General features: G+C 42.6%; 1 protein-coding gene across 1 annotated transcript in view; it reads left to right on the forward strand.

Annotated features, from left to right (window-relative positions):
- The window catches only part of NPSR1 (neuropeptide S receptor 1), a gene marked incomplete at both ends in the record, with an annotated part of 136,560 nt that overhangs the window by 102,617 nt on the left and 18,462 nt on the right, over positions 1 to 15,481 (forward strand). Inside the window, 3 exon segments of the mRNA XM_082846834.1 lie at positions 3,948 to 4,069; positions 4,073 to 4,149; positions 14,347 to 14,423. Coding sequence (XP_082702960.1) covers positions 3,948 to 4,069; positions 4,073 to 4,149; positions 14,347 to 14,423 — 276 coding nt within the window.

A 15,481-nucleotide genomic window follows, 5' to 3' on the forward strand; every position in this document is an offset into this window, starting at 1 on the left:
TATGCAAAAGTGTGATACTCTTACTCAGCCAAACACTTATTTACGTCCTGCAGGCTCTGGGAAGGATTGCATTTGGTGTACAAAAAGACACCCACACCAGAGTATTTCAAGGCGAAAGAAATAGGAGTAAAGTGAACTTAAGTATAAGAAAACATGTGAGGGGTGTCCCGGGACACTTGCTGGAGGTCGAGGCTTTGGGATCCACAGTCAAGAGGGAAACATGGTCAGTTACATGTCTCACCACCATATTCATTAGATAAAAATTAATCAGCTGTTTAGCTTATGGGAAATAGGACTGGTTCTGGGAGATACTGCACAATATTATAAATCATGTCCTAAATTACAGGAAAGGCAGGAATGAATATTATAGTGTTCTTTAAAAGATGTAAAGCAATTTACTTCCTCACTATAAAATTAATAGACGCTTCATTTAGGGCACTTGGAAAATGATCATCTCTAATAGCTTCAGGGAAAGATGCAAGCTTGGAAACAGAAATTCGCCGTTTTCCCTTCCTCTGCCCAATCCCAACTGAAGTCATAGAAGAAGCCTACAAATAGGAGGAGACCTGCAGCTGGGATGGGAGCCAAGGAAAGACGCCATCCAAAGACCAGAAACTTCAAGGAATTCCCAGCACACAGGGAGCAGATTTAATATTAACAAGGATGCCAAGCCCCCTAGGAAAGCTGCATGGCCTTTCAGGAAGCTGAAAAGATCCGCACGGCTATAGGATGTGGTAGTTGGTGGAGCAGGGTGTAAGAAGGTCCAGAGAACCTTGGGCTAGAGTCATCTTGCTGCTCCAGCACGTTAGAATGTAAGGGCAGCTGTGAGGGGCAGGGCTGGGGGTTTATGTGACAGAGCTGAGAGAAGGCGGGAGAAAGAGATTCCCCACAGAGCAGCACAGAAAATGGAGCCAGTGGAAGCCAGGAGGAACTCTCCTGTGGCTGAGCAAGCACATGGCAATGGTAACAAAACCAAGGGAAGGAGAGCAGAAATGGGGGGGGCACATTTTTACTGATGCTTTATTGCTTTTTACTAAAGTGGTTATTTCCTTAGCCAGCAACTCCAGAGGAGCTGTCAGTTTTAAAGCTCTTTAGTAAAAATAACTGTGAGAATAATTAGAAAACCATCAACCCATAACGAAGAGAGATATATAGTGCCAGGTATGAAAATATAATATACAACTTTGATAATTATAACAATATGATACTGGAACCTATCTAAAGCATATAGAATACCAAATCAGTTAGAAAAGAATGAATTTGCCAGTGTATCGTGTTAGAATAGCTGTCTAGCCATTTAAAAAAAATAGATCACTACATGTCACAGTTAATTACAAAGTAAATTCCAATTAGATTGAAAAAGCAAAAATTTTAAACATAAGAGGGTATGGGTATGGGTAAAACGTTCATCATTTTGGTGAGGAAAATATCTTTCTAGGAAAGAAATCTTGCAGTTCTTTAGTAGTCAAAAAGATCATTTCTATATATCTTTCATTTACTTGTCGTTTTGTTTCTTAAAAATTTCTCAAAATTTTTTCATGTCCTTTGCCCACTTTTTCAATTGGTGTGATCTTATTTCTTTGCCAGAGTTCTTTATAAGAAGGATATTAGCCCTTTGCTTGTCATATACAAATATTTCCTATTTGTCATTTTGCTTTTTTTTTTTTTCTTTGAGGTACGCGGGCCTCTCACTGTTGTGGCCTCTCCCGTTGCGGAGCACAGGCTCCGGACGTGCAGGCCCAGCGGCCATGGCTCACGGGCCCAGCCGCTCCGCGGCATGTGGGATCTTTCCGGACCGGGGCACGAACCCGCGTCCCTTGCAACGGTAGGCGGACTCTCAACCACTGCGCCACCAGGGAAGCCCTCATTTTGCTTTTTAAGTATGTTTACAATGTTTACTATTTATAAATAATTTAAAAATTTTTATTTAGTAAAAACTATTTTTATTTCCCTTGTTTCTGCTAATTGAAGAACTGCAAGATTAAATATTTGGATAGGAAATCTTACCAACAAGATAACTAGACTAAGAGGAAAAATCCTCAGTGATGGGCAACTATAAGGAAAAGGACACTTCTGTACACTTCCAGTGGGAGCCATAAATTGTAGACACTTTAGGGGAAACTTAGCTACATTTGCCCCAATCTTCAGTTTCTAAGAGTTCATCCTAAGGAAATAACCAGAGCAGTGCAAAGAGATGCATATGAATTATTTATAATACAAAATAATTGGAAACAATTTAAATACTCAATACTTTGAAAAATTGGAGTTTAGTCTCACCATGGAAAAATTTTATTTTGTCCGTGTTTTTTATTTTATTTATTTATTTATTTATTTATTTATTTATTTATTTATTTATTTATTGCGGTACGCGGGGCTCTTACCGTTGTGGCCTCTCCCGTTGCGGAGCACAGGCTCCGGTCGCGCAGGCTCAGCGGCCATGGCTCACGGGCCCAGCCACTCCGCGGCATGTGGGATCTTCCCAGACCGGGGCACGAACACGCGTCCCCTGCATCGGCAGGTGGACTCTCAACCACCGCGCCACCAGGGAAGCCCATCTACTTACTAATTTTTAAGTTCATTACTACATTGAAGCACTGTTTACCACGTAAGGTGACTGCAGGGGCTTTTAAACTACCTAATTATCACTGACATCAAGGGGCTGAGTTTTCAAACAGGAGCAGAAGAGCTCCCACTCCACTGGATCACTTGATCCATGTACGGTGACGACAGAAAGACCTAAAAAGACTGTATTATAATTCCACCCCAAGGTTCCTGCTTGTTCAGTGTGTCAGTAATATCTGTTTTCTAAATCTTTCTAATAACTCTTTTCAGAGTGACAATTCAGCAAGAACAGAACCCCAGATATTATTCTCCCAAGTATTTGGGATTGAAGATTCTACTAGAATCCCTAGTTTCTTCTAGAATTGTTCTCACTTCTTATAGCTCCTTGACCACACCCTACACACCTCTCTACGATACCACCAGACTCTACATTTCCCTCCCCACCCAGAAACATGCAACTGCTTTCCAATTTGAAAGTTGGAAGGTAGAGGGAGGTCTCCTGTCCCTGGATGAAGAAGGGCCGCCAGGACCAGTCAGCACAGACAGCACAGCTACAATGGGGATGAAGATGAAGACCTTCAACAACAGCTTAACAGAAAGCATCACATCAAAACAACTCTTTTCAAAAAGCACTCTCATGTATATTAATTGTCTCTCTCTAGCCCCATCATGACTTCATTAGGTGAGCAGAGTGTGTATTTTTTTTTTAAATCCCACTTTAGAGAAGAACTCAGTCTGAGACTGAGTGATTTGCCCAAGGTCAAAATATCACATCTGAAAGATCCCAAATCTAGTGTGTAGGGGCTTGGTTTGAATGAACCCTGCTCTCCAGAACCAAGCCCAGTGTTCTTTCTCTGCCTTACAATTCCTCCCTTGTTCCTTCAAATGAAAGAAGGCTACTTAACATTTGGCAAACAGCTTTCAAACACTGTCACAGTGCTTCACAGTGCTAGGTACAAGAGAAGGATGACAGACAGACCAAAGTCCCATCCCTGCCTTTGAGGATGGGCAAGGTACAAGAGACAAGCATCCGCACAGCGACCTATCAAATGTATGTGGTACAAACTGAGCTCCGTAGTACTTTAGGAATGGGTGCATCAACATCTCAATCAAGCAGGTAAATCGGGGAAGCAAAAGAGGAGAAACTGGGGAACACTGACCTTATACCAGGCAGTGTTCTAGCTTCTGTGTAAGCATACTCTTTTTAATCCCTGCATAAGCCTTAGATGCCAGTCCTATTATCCCCTTTTTATGCACGAGGAAACTGAGGCTCTGAGAGTTCCAGAATCCCTCTTCCACCATTGTATTTTTTCACACTAGATGCCAAGCGTGCTCCCAAAGGATGTTTCCAGATGCCCAAGCATCCCTCTCTTTTCTCTGAGCAGAAAAGCAGGCCAAGGTCCTCAGCGTGATTGCCTGGAGCTTCTCTTTCCTATTCTCCATTCCCACCCTTATCATATTTGGGAAAAGGAAACTCTCCAATGGTGAAATGCAGCGCTGGGCCCTGTGACCCGACGACTCCTACCAGACCCCATACATGACCATCGTGGCCTTCCTGGTGTACTTCATCCCCCTGACAATCATCAGGTAAGAGGCCAGCAGGCCAGACCCATACAGGGGCTTTCCCGGTTCACCAACTGCTGCTCTCCTCCCCTATAGGTCACTCATTGCTCCTAGTGTCCTTTGGGGAACGGGCTAGGTGACAAGATTTTATCTAAAGATGCTATGTGCTAAGCTCAACTCCTCCAAAGTGGGACAAAGAGGAGGGAACTAACATTTTCTGGGTATGTGCTGTGGGGCAGGCATTTTACCAGGTGGTTAACATTGATCTCATCAACCACACTACAACTCTGTGAAATAACTATTATCCCCATCTTATAAATGATAAAAGTCAAACTCAGAGAGGTTAAGTAACTTACCCAACATTACGCAGGATTTAACGCCAGGTTTGTCTGATTCCATATCCTGTTCTTTCTCCTATATCATGCAACCTTTCAAATATAAGACATAGTACCAGTTTCAGAGATCTTATAATCGAAAAGACAGACAAACTTGAAACAAAACTGAGAAAAAAAATGCAATACCCACAAAAATATGCTAGACAATGTATGCGATGAGGTCAAATAATGGCAGGGAACACTTCTTGGAAGCATCCTTTGAAGGAAGAAAGGCTTCAGATAGGAGAAGGGGATGGTGGAGAGAAAGCAGTTTCCCTGGTAACCGGGGGTCAGAGTGCGTATGGTGACAGGAAAGGACAGGCAGGCAGTGCCGATGGAAAGGAAGTTGGCAATAAGCTCTTTCTGGATGGGGTGAGACTCAATTGTGAAGGGCCTTAGGAACCAAGCCATAGTATGTTCCCTTTGTCCTGCAGCCAATGGTGGGCCAAAGATGGTCTTTCAACAAAGAAGACCACAACCACCTGGACAAGGCAGGGTCTCCCTTGGTCACATGGCAGGATCATCTCTGAAAGAGTGGCTCTGCACGGGTGGATGGGATCAGGAATTGCAGGGAGATACCTGGCACGTTGAGTACGTATATGGGTCTTGCTCATCCTGCACCTTCTGAGTGTCCCCAAGCCTGCCATCGAGTGTCACGTAATTCGTCCTGGGCAAAGGAAGATCAGCCTTTGGGTTTCAATAGTATAAATAATGCTGTGATAAAAATCTTTGTACTTAAAATTATTCATGAGTCTCTGATTATTTCCTCAGAACTCATTCTAATGGAATTGCCAGATCACAGATGATGCTCATTTTAAGACTTTTGATGCATATGCATAAACCGCCCTATTAAAAAATGTGTATTCCTGCCGACAGCAAACAAGAGCTCTCATTTTTCCTCCCCTGACCCAGAGGAAGGTGGTGTCATTTCTTTATTAAGTCTTTGCTGACCACAGAGGTTTAAAAAAGTATCTCATTGTTTCAATATGCATTTCTTAGATTAAGTGGTTGCGTATTCTTCAAGTGTTTTCTGACATTATAGGAATCTCTTGTTCTTGCTCTTTGTTCGTCTTTAGTCCCTTAAGATGCTAAAGCTGGAAAAATGTTATCCACCACATAGTCCAGCCCCTAAACTTTTCATGAGTAGACTTAGGGCTAAAAGAAGCAAAATGACTTGCTCTCCATCAGCAGCAGAGGTTGAGCTGGACAGGAGCAGAGTGATTCCCACTGTTAGCCCCTCAGCCTTACTGAGATTGGATATTGTCCAGTCATCTCTGCTGAATCTACAAGTTAACATCTATATTGTATTTCAACTTACTGCTCTCCTCTCCACCAAGCTGAATCTGGGGGGAAGCCTGAAGGGAAGATGAAGGTTAGTTAGACAATCAATCAAAGGTAAGTAACAGCCACATTAAAAGAAGCCCATGGAAGAGGAAAGAGGCCAGTTGCAGCGGTAAGAAAGTATTTGGAAAGAAGTGACTCATGACGTCACAGGCAACTGACACATCGATTTCGGTGGCAGCAAATGTCCCAGCTTCTCTCCTGATTAATTTCCCATCAGCTCCTGAAATCAGTCAAAACCCCTGCTCAGCAGGGCGGATGCAGCCGTGAACCACAGGCTCCCAACGTGCTGTCTGGCCAAATCCCTCATGCGGGGCTTTCACTGTCTGAAATTTCCCCCATTAATTCGAGCTGCCTCTTCTCCTCCAACTTGCCTACGGCCCAACTTGTGCATTTTTGTAGTGTCTTTGGAAAATGCAAAATCTAATTTAATGATTAAAGGGGATGATTTCAAAATCACTCAGCCCTTGTCAGACAAAACAAAGGCCTCAATAAACCCTGCTCCTTGCTCCTTGCTTCCAGCTGGGGTAGAACCATGAAAATTCAGAGTGACCTTGCTCTGTCTGTCCTTGAGCTTCCCTGAAGCATTTCCTACCTACTCAGTCATCATGTTCCCTCTTCCTCTTCCATGGTCAGGCTTCTGCAGGAGAGAAAGCTTCTCTCTGGGGGATGCAGCATAGCAACTCCCCGCTTCTTGAACCAAGACCAGGCCCAGATGGAGTTTTGTGAAGAATTTGTTTGCCAGCTAGTTGAGGGATAAGTTGCTATAATTTCATCTCTCTCAGAGCTAAAGCTCAACTCTTTTTTGTTGTTGTTGTTTTTCTTAATCACACTTTGTTACCCTGAGCTTGATTCTGTTGCTAGTGACTCTTTCAGATAAGGTTAAATTCTTAATTCCAAGACTGAGTAGACAAAAGAAACAACACAGATAAGGTGTTCATGCTCTTTATTAACCACGCCTCATGCTTTATTGTCCCTCATGCGTGATACATATATACATACATATACATATATGTACATACATATATATACATATATATGTATATATATATATGTATATTCTTTCCAAATTGATAGGCAAAAATACATATATACTATTGTTTTAATTCGCATTTCGTTCATCACAGATGAGGTTGAACACATTTTATATGTTCGTTATTATTTTTGTTTTTTAAGTAAATTACCTATTCGTATTCTTTTACCCGTTTTTCTCCATTCTATTTTATTTTCTCTATTCTCTGTCTTTAGAGATATTTTTTATATAAAAACTTTTCCTGTTTTTATATGATTAGGATATTTCCCTAGTTTGTCCCTAGTTTGCCTTTTTATTTTGAATGTGATTTTATTTTGCTTTCAGTTAATAAGACTGACATAATTAAGGAGAGAAATCATGAATACCTAAATTAGAAAGTCAAATGACTCGATTTAAAAAAAGAATCATAGGAAAGCACTTTGCAAAACTTTATATAAATGCATGTGAAAATATGAATGAAATGTATATGGCTTTTCTGTAATATATAAGCATTTTATATTTTAGTATATTCACATTGACACACAATTTTCTTTACATTTTTTTCATTTCTTTTCTTTCTTAGGAAATTGTCCCTTTCACAAACTTATCTATACTTTAACTTTTTAATGATTTATAATTTTAATTATTTGAAAATAATTTCAGTGTTGAGAGCATGTTAAAAATATCACCTTAAAATATTTGATTTTGATGTTTAATTTGATTTTTATGTAATATGAATTAGAGATCGAAGTTAAATTTTTTTTTTTTTTTTTTTTAGTGCTGGGTCATTTGTTCCAATATCACTTACTGAATGATTTATCTTTTCTCTATGGTATGAAATGGTAATTTTATCATATGCATATTTATATTATAAACGCTCTTATCGTTTCTGAGCTTTCTATTCCCTTCACTTCATTCTGCTTTTATTTTCTCTATTCTCTATCTTTAGAGAATTCTTTATGCAATAACCTTTTTCTTTTTTAATATATTGCAAAAATTTCCCTAGTTTGTCATTTGTTTCTTCACTTTGAATATGGTTTCATTTTGTTTCCAGTTTGTAGTGATTGACATAATTAAGAAAAGGAGAAAACACACAAATAACTAAATTAGTGGTTTTTCTGCCCCTAACACCACATTGTTTTCATTACTGTAGCTTTATATACATTTAATATCTGCTAAGACAGATCGCTGGTCCTTTTCAGATTCCGTGGCTATTCCTGGAGAAGCTGCTCACACACTCTCCTTGCACCCACTACTGCAGCCAGAACAAGCCATCTCTTGTTTCCGGGACACCCCACACTACTCTCACCCCTGGGCTTTTGTGCACATCATTCCTTATGCCTGAGCACTCCTCCAGTCTCATCCTGCCTTGCTTCTGGCAAAATGATTCACATTCTTTCTGTCTCATTTCAAATACCAAACCCCACACGGAGCTGCCCCTGCCAATCCTAGGCCCCATCCCGCCTCAGCTTGTCCATGTTGCCATTAAGGCTTCATGGGAGAGTCATTGCCTGCTAGTGTGGCTACATTTCTTGAGTACATGGACTCTTGTCTCTTAATCTCTACACTCCAAACCCAGCACATAACATACACTTCATAAATGTTTGATTAAATAAACAATGCAGACCTGACTGATGAACTTCATCAATCAGACAGAAGTGTCATGTCACTCCATCTCTCTCTCTCACTCTCTCACACACACAGACACACACCCCCCTAGTATGTACATTTCTGGTTATTTAGTGCCTAGATCAGTTTCTGGCATATGGTAGATACTCCATAAATATATGTGAAAGGAAAGAAGGAAGGAAGAAAGGCAGAGAGGGAGGGAAAGAGAGGAAGGAAGGAGTTGTATTGTCAGTGGCAAACTGTCATGAGAGCTGTGTATGGATAAAGATTTAGCTGTTCTGTCATTAATTAAATCAGGCTGCCAAGACTTGAAACCACAGTGACTGACAATAAAGGCAATACACTGTTTTTCTGGGTCAATACAACTCCTGTTGTTTCAAAATTTACTTGACACAACTGTCTAACTGTTGCTGGGAAAGGTTTTTAGCCCTGGTGTAATTGCTTTACTTTAGCTATGGTTATTTTCTTGCTACCTAATTGATTTCTCATTCTCCTATCATTTTTACTCTGTGAGACAAAGGCAGAGGCTTAAAAGATCCAGAGCCGACAATTGCAAAGGAATAAGAGGAAGAAAGCACGCTTGTCATGGAGCACTGATTTATGTTACGTGAAAAAAAAATCCATCTTATTTTGCCTGGGGAAAGGGGAACAGACCGTGGGAAAGCCCCAAGCTGAGGTCAGTACAGTTCTATGGACTACAAGGCCATGGTGGGTAAAAGGGCCCAAGATCCTAGCCAGCACTGTCCATGACATGAAGTCCAAGGCCAAGGTCGGATGACCCATCGCATCAGTCAAGGAAGTGACATCCTATATATTTTTACCTGAGGGGTGGCAAGAGTTAGGTCTTTTGAAAAAGCCAATATCACTAGACTGCCAGGTTATGGTAGATGCTTGTGTTTGAATTTCCCATATCCATTCCACTCTAAGCCACTCATGGCAACCCCTCCCCTCGGCATGTGAATGGTTCAGGAACGGCCACGTCATCCAATTCTAGCCAATGAAATGTGAGCTCTCTGAAGAGCTTTTGGAAAGATTTCCCCATTCGAAGCAACAAAAGAGTATGAAATGAAAAATAAAAATCTTCCTTCCACTTCTGCCCTGTCCCCCTCCTCAGAAGTAGCACTGTTAAGAATTTCTTATATACCAGCGGTTCCCAACCTTTTTGGCACCAGGCACCAGTTTTGTGGAAGGCAATTTTTCCACGGGCGGGGGTGGGGGGGATGGGGGAATGGGAATGGAGGGGCTGGTTTGGGCGGAATTGCGAGCGATGGGGAGCGGCAGATGAAGCTTCACTCCCTCACCTGCCGCTCACCTCCTACCGTGTGGCCTGGCTCCTAACAGGCCATGCACCACTACCGGTCCACGGCCCGGTGGTTGGGGACCCCTGCTATATACCCTTCCAGGACTGTTCAATTCATATACCAGCATATACACATGCATAGAAACAAATTATACACGCTGATCAATGTCTGATCTTTAAAAAAACATGTTAATCGATCATTTTACTTTCCTGTTTAGAGCCATTCAGTGGATTTCCATTGTTTCAGGATAAAGTCCAAGACCTCTAACCCTGCACTAAAGGCCATGTGTGATTTGGTTCTTGCCTCACTCTCCATCCTTATCTTAAGGCACACAAGCTGCCTTACTCACCATGCTTCAGCCATGCTGGCCTTCTCTAAGTTCTTCAAATGCGCATGATCCCTCCTGTTTCAGCAACTTTGCACATGCTGTTCCCTCTGCCTGAGTGATCATCCTCTTTTGCATTTAAAAAATCAATTTTATCCTTCAGATCTTAGCTGAAATTTCACCTCCTCTGGGAAGGCTTCCATGACCCCCAGAACAAGCCTTCTATTATATACTCTTGTATCTCCCTATATTTTATCTTCATAGCATTAGTATTAGTGAAATTAACTAATAAAGGGGAGAGACGCTTTTGGTCAGGGAGCATCCTTAAGCCCCTGCTAGGAGAAGAGTAAAAAGGACCGTGCTAAGTGAAGCATGAGCTCCCCCTACACCCCCTCCCTATGCTTGGCCTCTGATGAGAACTTCAGAGCACAACTGGACATCATCCTCAGGCCCCCAAATGAGGCAAAGATGCAGGCAGAGATGGAGCCTGTGGCTCCAAGACTGTGCTGGGCCTCCTTCAAGTCCCCAGGCCTGTGCTGAGTCCTGCAGCGTTTGTGAAAGGGGCACTTTTGGTCTGAGTGGAATGCTCTCCGTGTGTCTTGAGGACAGAGAGAATTTTTGTTCTGTTTCCTGACACTCCTCATACACAATCCAGAAGCAAGACTCAGGAACTGGCCTCAGGCATCCTCTTAAGTACTTAATGCCACTTGAAAGGTCTTCCTCTGGCTTAGACTCCCACACTCTCCCACCGCCAGGAGCTGCCTTCATGAAGGTAATGAAGGAAAACGGGCCTGTGTCTGGACTGTCTTCCATAAAATCAAGAAATAAACCAGCCAGTTGCAGGGAAGAGGTATTTTACTCAATCTCAGTGACCCTTAGGTTTTCAGATTTCTAAGAAACTTGAAGAAAAGCTACAACTGCTGAGGGAGTGGAGATAAAGAAAAGACATGGAAGAAGTTGACCCAAAAGAATGGAGGTGCTATTCCTCAGCTCTGTTTCTGAGAATGGGCTATTTCTAGGTCTGCTTGATCTTTAAGATACAACTGCCATAGACAAAATTCAGCGTGCCTAGTGTTACACCAGCATGGAAGCCCCAAGGAAGGGGGAGCTGTCACTGAGGAACAGAGGCAGCTCAGAAAGGTTTCACAGAAAAGTGATATATAGAGAATGGGCTAAAAAAAAAATAAATGTATTTTCAGGAAGAAAGGAAAGCAGACAGAGAGAAATGGAAGACCTTGGATCTCACATTCACCCAAAGTCAACCACATACTAAGCATGGAATCGGGGTTAGTTTAGTTGGTTTCTCCTGTTGCCCACACGGAAAAAATGTGTTGAGAGACAGTGGGGAGGGAGGGAGGCAGGATGATAATCACAGAGATGAAGAAAGCAGAGACAGATTGTGGGAGACTTTGGGTGCCCTGCTTGAGAGACTGGATACCATCTTATAGGAAAGTGGAGGCACTGGAGGGTTTTTAAGCCAGGGAATGATGCTCTGTCCCAGAGCTCCAGTTCTGATGGCGGGAGGTGTGGGCATTCAAGATGCTAGCAGAGTGGAGGTGTTTAGAAGACTATGGCAAATAATCAGGCAAGAGATTATAAGGGGTGCTTGCTTTGTCAGCATGTATACTAAAATTAGAATGATACAGAGAAGATTGGTATGGCCCCTGCATAAGGATGACACATTAATTTGTGAAGTAATGCACACTTCTGTATTTAATGGGTACAGAGTTTCAGTTGCGGAAGATGAGAAAGTTCTGGGGATGGATGATGGTGATAGCTGCCGAGCAATGTCAGTGTACTTAATGCCACCGAACTATACACTTAAAAATGGATTAAATGGTAAATTTTATGTTATGTTTATTTTACCACAATAAAAATATCATCAAAATATCAATATTAAACAAAAAGAGATCATAAGGGTCCGAAGTGATAGTGAAGAGCAGGAATGGAGAGGAAGGTACAGGTGATGGAGACATTTTGAAGGACAGTCCATAGAACTTGTTGATTAATTAGGTGAAAGAAATCAGCAAGAAGAAGGAAATGAATGTATTCAGAGTGCTCTCTGACGCATGACTGTTACACCCTGAGAAGTGGCTGGATTTGGGGAATAAGCTAAAGAGGCATCTTACTTATTAGTTTTCCTGGCTCACAGTAAAGCTGGTACTGGCTTTCCACCTGCCTGACTGATCCTAAGGAGACGAGGTGGGGGTGACTAAAGCCCAAACCCATAACACATAAAATCTTTCTTAATTTTCCATTGTACATATGGCTGATGGTCAATAAGTATTTGAATTATTGATCAATTAAGCCCTGGGCTTGCAATTGTAGTACACAATTAATGCTTGATGGTGGTTGTAACCTTTCCTTGTATTTCATTTACCTGGGAAAAAGCTTCCCTGCTCTAACAAATATTCAACTTAGGGTAAAGAATAGACTCATTAGCAGTTTTCTTTCTCATTTTTTCTTTAATGTAGACAAGCAATTTCCAGGAAAGTCCCTGGGCAGGTATATGAGAAGGAGTGAGGATGCTCCAAAAAGGCCCCGAGCTTTCCTGGAACACTCAGAGGGGTTCTCTGAGCAGGGGAAAATCAATAAGGAGGGTTTTACCACAGCCATTAATTGAAGCATATTCTAAAGATCATTAAAAGCAATTAGTGCTTTGTCAGCTACTGCAAACTAGAACTCTGATTTTTTTTCAACCAAGTGATTCTCAAGAGGGAAGTTGGTGCAGTTTTAAAATGAAGAAGTGCTTTGTCTCAAAGTTTTTAGTCAAGGTTCTTAATAAATTAGAAATGTCAAATAGCTAATTAAAGGCATGCATGTTTATATTTATCAAAGGGAACAAAGGATACAAAATTTGCTAATGCTTTTGAGTCATTAACACTTTTTTCCCTTTTAGGTACAGATTATATCATGTAAAAGTAGGTGTGATATTATGTGAAAATTGGGGAAGAAAGAGAGGAAAGAAAATGGCATTTATTGAGCCTCTGCTACGTTTCAAGCCCGTGCATAGCACTTTAAATGTTGTCACATTTGATCCCTATAAACCTCTTAAGAGGTTTGTATTACTACCTCGATTTGACAGTCTCAACTGAGGCCCAGTGTCTTAGTGGGTTCGGGCTGCTATAACAAAATATCACAGAGTAGGTGACTTCTAAACAACACAACTGTATTTCTCACAGTTCTGGAGGCTGAGATCAGGTTGCCAGTACATTTGGGTGAGGGCTGTCCTCCAGGTTGCAGACTTCTCCTTGTAGCCTCACATGGCAGAAGGGTCAAGAAAGTTCTGTGGGGTCTCCTCTTATAAAGGCACTAATCCCATTCATGAGGACTTCACCCTCCTTATGATCTAAGCACCTCCCAAAGGCCTCACCTCCTTATACCATCACATTGGGCATTAGGATTTCAACATGTAAATTGGGAGAGGAGAGGGACACAAACATTCCTCCTATTTCGCTCAGTGTATTAGCTATGTATTGTTGGGTAACATATTATCATGAACCTGGTGACTTAAAACATATACTTATTATCTCACAGTCTCTGTGGGTCAGGAGTCTGGACACTTAACTGGGTCCTCTGCTTAGGCAAGGCAGCCATCAAGGTGTCTGCCAAGGCTGGGGTGTCATCAGAGGCTCAACTGAGGAAGGATCTTCCTCCAAGCTCCCCTGGGCTCCTGGCGGAATTGATTTCCTGGGGCTGTAGGACTCACAGCAACTTGCTTTTTCAAAGCTAGGAATACAGAGAGACACTAGCAAGACAGGTGCTACACAATTATGTAATCAGAGACATCCCATCACTTTCACCCCAATGCATTGATTAGAAGCAAGTCACAGGTCCAGCCAACACTCAAGGGGAGAGGATGACACAGTGATGTGAACACTAGAGGCGGGAATCATGGAGGCACATGAAAGCCTGTCTAAAATCAAGGTCATATAACCAGCAAGTAGTAGAGCTGGTTACAAATCTAAATCTTTCTGACCCCAAATCCTGTGTTTTGATTCCAATCTAAGCTGTACCTCTGACCACATGAGTTATCTTGGAGAGATGAGTTAACTTCACCAGGTCCAAGCCTCCTGGCTTAAAAAAAAGAAGGAGCTGCCATCTACTGTGATTCTACAGAGGTGGGCAGACCGCGGCTGAGAGACCCCTGGCTCCACACCTCACACTCAGGAAACTCGGAGTGGTCTTCACAGTGTGGACCCACCAGACATTTTATAGTATCTTTGGTCCTTTCTGCAGTGTCATCTATGCCATTGTGATCAGAACGATTTGGGTCAAAAGCAAAGCCCATGAGACAGTGATTTCCAGCTGCTCAGGTAAGTCTCTCATCTGCATTACCCAACTCTTAGCTAATTTTGCTTCTGTACAGGTTTTCCTCGAGCAAATGTGAGCTTGGGTTTTATAACAAGCCTGCTCTGTTATATCAGGGCCCAGCTGGCAGGTCAGACCCCCAAAGGCTGTCCCGGGCAGGCTCTGCTTTCTCCACGTGGCTTCCCTAAAAACTGAGGAAGGAGGACTTTGGGCCTGGCCAAGTTGTGCCAGCAGAGTCCTTCGAAGCAGCCTTTGAGCCAGGATCTGAGGGTCACCCTAGTCTGGCAGGTCTGGCAGAGAGGCCTCCTGGAGGACTCTGGGATGAAAAGAGAGGACAGTGCAGGGAGGAAGCCGCGCATTCATCAAAACATGAGGACAAACATTTCTACTTGGCTTACATTCTACAAGAAAACTGCCGTCTATCCACAGAACAGTCCTGGACCCTAGGACAGTCAAGGCATGGTTCATGCCTTCCCCACTGTCCCAGCACACCACCGCACAGCAGAATGAGCCCGAGGCTGCCAGCTACAACCCTTCCCCAAATCCCGCTTCAGCAAACCTTAATGCTGAGCACCGCCTACACAATAGGTGCTGAGACTTGGAACGCCACCCTGCTTCCCAGGCAGACATTGCTGGGCCTCTGAGGACAACCTGGAGAGAACACAGCAAACCAACGGGCCCGAAAGAAAAGAGAAAGTGTTCCTGGGTGTCTAGTTACTTTAATGCGACTAGTTCTGAAGGAGGGGACCAGCTCTGCTCCCATGGAGCTTCCACACCTCCTCCCATTCCATGTACACACACAAACGCACACATTGAAACACCCAGTCTCACATACACACACACACACTTACACGCCCATATGCACACACATATACATACTCACCCACATAGGTTCACACAAGGGCAGCAAGGTATAACACCAATCCCTGGAGTAAGAAGTGCTCGTTTCTGTTCCAGATGTGCTTCTAAGAGCTGTGCCACCTTGCAAAGTCATTTAACCTCTCTGGACTCCAAGGGGTTAAAATGAGGGGACAGATTAGATTCTCTCTAAGTCTTCCTCTTT

Source organism: Leucopleurus acutus, assembly GCF_964270905.1.
Source record: "Leucopleurus acutus genome assembly, chromosome: 9".
Taxonomy (NCBI): domain Eukaryota; kingdom Metazoa; phylum Chordata; class Mammalia; order Artiodactyla; family Delphinidae; genus Leucopleurus; species Leucopleurus acutus.